At 39.3% G+C, this 5,000-nt stretch overlaps 1 protein-coding gene across 2 annotated transcripts in view; it reads right to left on the bottom strand.

Annotated features, from left to right (window-relative positions):
* Positions 1 to 5,000, bottom strand: part of LOC143294699 (glucokinase regulatory protein-like) — a 44,302-nt gene that overhangs the window by 39,045 nt on the left and 257 nt on the right. The window contains exons 1-3 of one of the 2 annotated variants that reach the window (XM_076606104.1): positions 4,726 to 4,787; positions 2,828 to 2,903; positions 1,287 to 1,348 (exon numbers count right to left, since the gene is read on the bottom strand). In XM_076606104.1, the coding sequence (XP_076462219.1) occupies positions 1,287 to 1,348; positions 2,828 to 2,903 (138 nt within the window). In that variant the 5' untranslated portion in view covers positions 4,726 to 4,787. Of the gene's footprint in view, positions 1 to 1,286; positions 1,349 to 2,827; positions 2,904 to 4,725; positions 4,788 to 5,000 lie in introns of those variants that run through there. The other variant, XM_076606103.1, reaches the window with a different exon arrangement.

The following is a 5,000-nucleotide window of genomic DNA, read 5'->3' as shown; positions in this document are numbered from 1 at the left end:
GAGAGAGAGAGAGAGAGAGAGAGAGAGACACTGAAATAAAATTAATATTATAATATTGGTGAGTTGTTGTCACAATTCACCTTACGGGCTTGATGTGCATGCTCCATCCCCCCTTTTTTTTTTTTTTTTTTTTTTTTACTTAATTAGTCTTTTAATTAACCAAGTTTTTATTGTGAATGGTGCCAACTTCTTTGCCATGACCTGGACAACACTGTGGTATCTTTTTCTTTGGCTTTTGGCCATGGATAACAGAAATAATAATGCTGTTGTCCCAGGCTCATGGCAATGTGAGTGTGTGTAATGTGTGGGTCGAGAGAATGGGGGTGGGTAGATGGATGGTGGTGGTTTGGTTCGAAAGGGAGAATGACTGCCAATTTTTACCCCTTTTACCTTTTCTACTTTTTCTGTCCAAAACTTTATATTAATTTACAATTTTGCTACTTTTTACATGTATGTATTTTATGTGAAAATTGCTGTTATCTCAGCCGTTTAATCATGTGTGTGTGTGTGTGTGTGTGTGTGTGTGTGTGTGTGTGTGTGTGTGTTGGAGTGTAACAGTTGTAGTCTTCAGCGTATGTTACTTTGTGGGTTTTGTGCATTGTGTTTTTATACTTTTTATGATTCTGTTTCATGTTTCTACTACTTTTTGTGTGCTTTCTTGTTTCACTTTAGGTATTGGATTGTAAAGTACTTAGAGCTTGCTCATGCTTGAATGATAGCACAATATAAAAATAATATATTATTATTATTATATCATAATGAAAAAGATTGTGTGACAAAAATTAAAATAAAATGAATGTAAAAAAGGTTGCAGTTATATTTCAGTTATGTGAAACGACAAACATATATTCATCAGTGGTATTCATGAGACACACAATATACAGAAAATGCAGAAGTATGGAAAAAAAACTTGTCTACACATATAGATCCAACACCCTCAAAGAAATGTACACAAGGTTTTGTTCATATGCACACACACATACACATGACACATTGAACTACAAATGCACACATACATACACAAACATGCAACATCACATTCATATAAATATGAACTCATAATCACCAACAAAAGATATTCAATCATGATCTGTGGGCATTGATTTAAATATGAGAACACTCTGATCATTTTTTCCCCCCAGAATCACATTTGATACAGTGAAATAAATAATGAGCTAATCTATTATGATCATGAACCCTTTTTCTCAACAAGAAAAGATTTCTCTTTTTTTCAAACTTCCAATATGAACAATACACATCATTGCTTATGAGATATAGGTTCTTACAGGGAATCCCTGCCATCCATTGAAGATTTCTTCGTCACAGGCTTGGAGAGTTGAAACAATGTCTATAAACAAAACAAAAAAACAACAACCAGGAACATAGCATGAAATGACAAATCTTTCAGTGTGTGTGTGTGTGTGAGAGAGAGAGAGAGAGAGAGAGAGAGAGAGAGAGAGAAGAGAGAGGGAGACTGTGTGTGTGTTTGTGTGTGTGTGTGTGTGTGTGTGTGTGAGAGAGAGAGAGAGAGAGAGAGAGAGAGAGAGAAGAGGGGGAGACTGTGTGTGTGTGTGTGTGTGTGTGTGTGTGTGTGAGAGAGAGAGAGAGAGAGAGAGAGAGAGAGAGAGAAGAGAGAGGGAGACTGTGTGTGTGTTTGTGTGTGTGTGTGTGTGTGTGTGTGTGTGTTTGTGTCTGTGAATATGTGTGAGTGTGTGTCTCTGTGTGTCTGTGTTTATGCGTAATTTTTTTTCTCTCAAGGCCTGACTAAGAACATTGCGTTACGCTGCTGGTCAGGCGTCTGCTTGGCAGATGTGGTGTAGCGTATATGGATTTGTCCGAACGCAGTGACGCCTCCTTGAGCTACTGATACTGATACCTAAACAAAGTGACAGCCAAACAGCTGCACACTCTCTATAATGCTCGCTTTGCGTAGCCTGAAGTCCTGATTTTAATCCACACTAAAACCATGACTGCGACAGTCACAGGACAACACTGCCATTCCGTTCTCTTTCTGGACTGCAGCAAGCTGAGAACTCCTGGGCCATCTGAACCAGTGCAATGTATGTGGACATCAAAGAATGGTCAGACTTCAATTTCCCAGATTCACAGAGAGCTGTGAGCGACAGGAATCGATGGACAGAACTTGTCTGGAACCATGTGGAATAATGAGCTAATCTATTATGACCATGAACCCTTTTTCTCAACAAGAAAAGATTTCTCTTTTTTTCAAACTTCCAATATGAACAATACACATCATTGCTTATGAGATATAGGTCCTGGGCCATCTGAACCAGTGCAATGTAAGTGGACATCAAAGAATGGTCAGACTTCAATTTCCCAGATTCACAGGGAGCTGCCAGTGACAGGAATCGATGGACAGAACTTATCTGGAATCATGTGCGGTGCCCCAATGACCCTCCATTGGGTTATGGGATAGGTGAAGGCGAAGAATGTGTGAGGACCTCAGGTTATGAGAATTGAAAGTCAAACCATCATCAATTATATCCGCTCTTGATTGTGAATTGTTTATAATTTGTCATGCAACCTGGTTTGTGCAAGCACTCTCTCTCTCACACACACACACACACACACACACACACACCACGCACATGCACACACATGCACACACACACACACACACACTCTCATACACACACACACACCTGTGTATGTTTGTGTTTGCAATGCATACCTGAAAGCAGACACAGGCAAGCTCAAAGTATACACATGTACACATGAGAACCTGCTAGTGTGTGTGAGTGTGTGTGTGTGTGTGTGTGTGCACGCGTGCACCAGCACTTGCTGGTACACTGTAGGAATAACTCACCAGTGGGAGACAGTATGTCAATATTTGCTGACAGGGGGTTGGGTCTCTCAGTGATTGGCTGCTGACCACCGTCCATCTGTGTATGGCAATCATTATTATTGTCTTTACCATCATTTATATTATTATCATTAATATTATTATTATTATTATTAATGATACTTATACAGCACTTTATCTTCAGTCAGAGACCAAACTCTTAAACACTTTACAAAAAACAGCAGGCTGCCTGCCTGGTACAGCTGTCTGACAGCCGCCTTTAGGTGCTCATCATTCATTTCCTATGTCATTCAGTCATGCTTCAATCACACACACTCTTTCACAAGAAAATTAGTGTGGATTCTTCTTCAAAATCTTGCTATGGCCATCCCTTTTGTTGACATGGGTTCTTTAACGAGCACTAAATGCATGCTGCACATGGACCTCAGTATCCAGACCACAATCAATCAACTACATATTGTGTTAACATAAAGCTTGGTCCATGATAATATTTCAGTCTGAGACTTCATATTTCAAGTAACATTCATGAAGGTTCTCAATCTGTTAACATTTCAGTCTGTAATATTTGGATTTGACAACTTTTGGCAGCTGAGAAAAATCAGAAAAACTGCATAGTCATTATCTTCTATTCAACTGAAAAACATGTTTGTACCAACTCAATGGGTGTTTTGCATATGAACATATTTTTAGTAGTAGTAGTAGTAGTAGTAGTAGTACATGGTATGGCCATGTCATGAGATCATCAGGGCTTGCCAAGACATTCCTGCAGGGCACAGTGCAAGGAGGGAGAAGGAGAGGCAGACAGAGGAAGAGATGGGAGGACAACATCCCAGAATGGACGGGCTTGAGGTTGTGCGATACAATCAGGAGGTCAGAAAACCGAGAGGATTGGAGGATGCTAGTTGCCAGATCAACCGTGGCACCCCAACGGTCCACAAGACTACGGGATAGGTGAAGGTGGTGAAGTAGTAGTAGTAGTAGTAGTAGTAGTAGTAGTAGTGTAGGGACTGGCATTTGACTGCTTTGGCCTCACGGCCTTTTTTATGCCCCCTTCAATATCGGTCTTCTTTTATTTGTGATTACATATATGTTTTCTTTTACACATACTGTAAATCACTCATCAAAGTCAATAAATTTTTCTTTTAAACTGATGTTCATGTCAAGGAGATTTTATAACACATCAGTATTTTGTGAAACATACAGACAGTATTGACAATGTTCAACGAAGATTTACTAAAAGAATCATAACTGGCTTTGCTGATATGGACAACAAAAATAGGTTGCAAGCACTTCAGTTACCTAGTTTAGAATATAGAAGACTGCGTGGTGATTTAATAGAGATGTATAAAATCACTCATGGATTATATGACAGAACTAGACTGCCTGGTGATTTAATAGAGATGTATAAAATCACTCATGGATTATATGACAGAACTATAAACGTTTTGTTTACAATGAATGAGAACAGTGCTACAAGAGGCCATTTCAACAAACTATTAAAAGTTTCAGTAAAAACTTCCAGATCTGCACATTCCTTTACTAACAGAGTAACAAATGTTTGGAATACTTTGTCACAAGACGTTGTTTCCTTCCAGGCCAGAGTGGCAAACCTCTGACCAGCTCCAAACAACAGCAAACTACCCCCACCCCCCGCCCCCCACACCCCCTCCCCACAAAATCCTCCTAATCCTGTTAAACCTAGAACTAACTAAAACAGCCCACTCGGAACCACCCTCCGGAAAAGAATTCGTGTAGCAGATTCATCGACAAGTAGATGTTGGCTACCCATCCAAAAGAAGAAGAACAGTGAATACATTCAAAAATTATCATGATATTCATTTACAAAATTTTAAATACAAAACTCATTTTACATATTTCTTGATTTTTCTAGCATTGCGCACTCAGTGTTGAAAAATGCACCAGACATATGTGCAGAGGGGACTCTCGATCTTTTTCTTCCCCACTTCAAGCGGACAAAAGGCCTTGACAGGCCTGCATGCCTTGATACTGATATGATATATGATATGATAAGTTTAGTTTCGATAGGTAGTCTCTTTGACAAAGAATCCCAAACCTCAGAAACAATTTCAAGGGGCTTTTTGTTGTTGTTTTTTTTTATCTATATTTCAATGACTAGGTAATTAATCCAAACAACAACTGCCTGCAAGTGCAAGTA

Source organism: Babylonia areolata, chromosome 20, assembly GCF_041734735.1.
Source record: "Babylonia areolata isolate BAREFJ2019XMU chromosome 20, ASM4173473v1, whole genome shotgun sequence".
In the NCBI taxonomy this organism is placed as follows: domain Eukaryota; kingdom Metazoa; phylum Mollusca; class Gastropoda; order Neogastropoda; family Buccinidae; genus Babylonia; species Babylonia areolata.
Note: the sequence above shows the minus strand (reverse complement) of the source record. Positions and strands in the feature narration are given on the sequence as shown.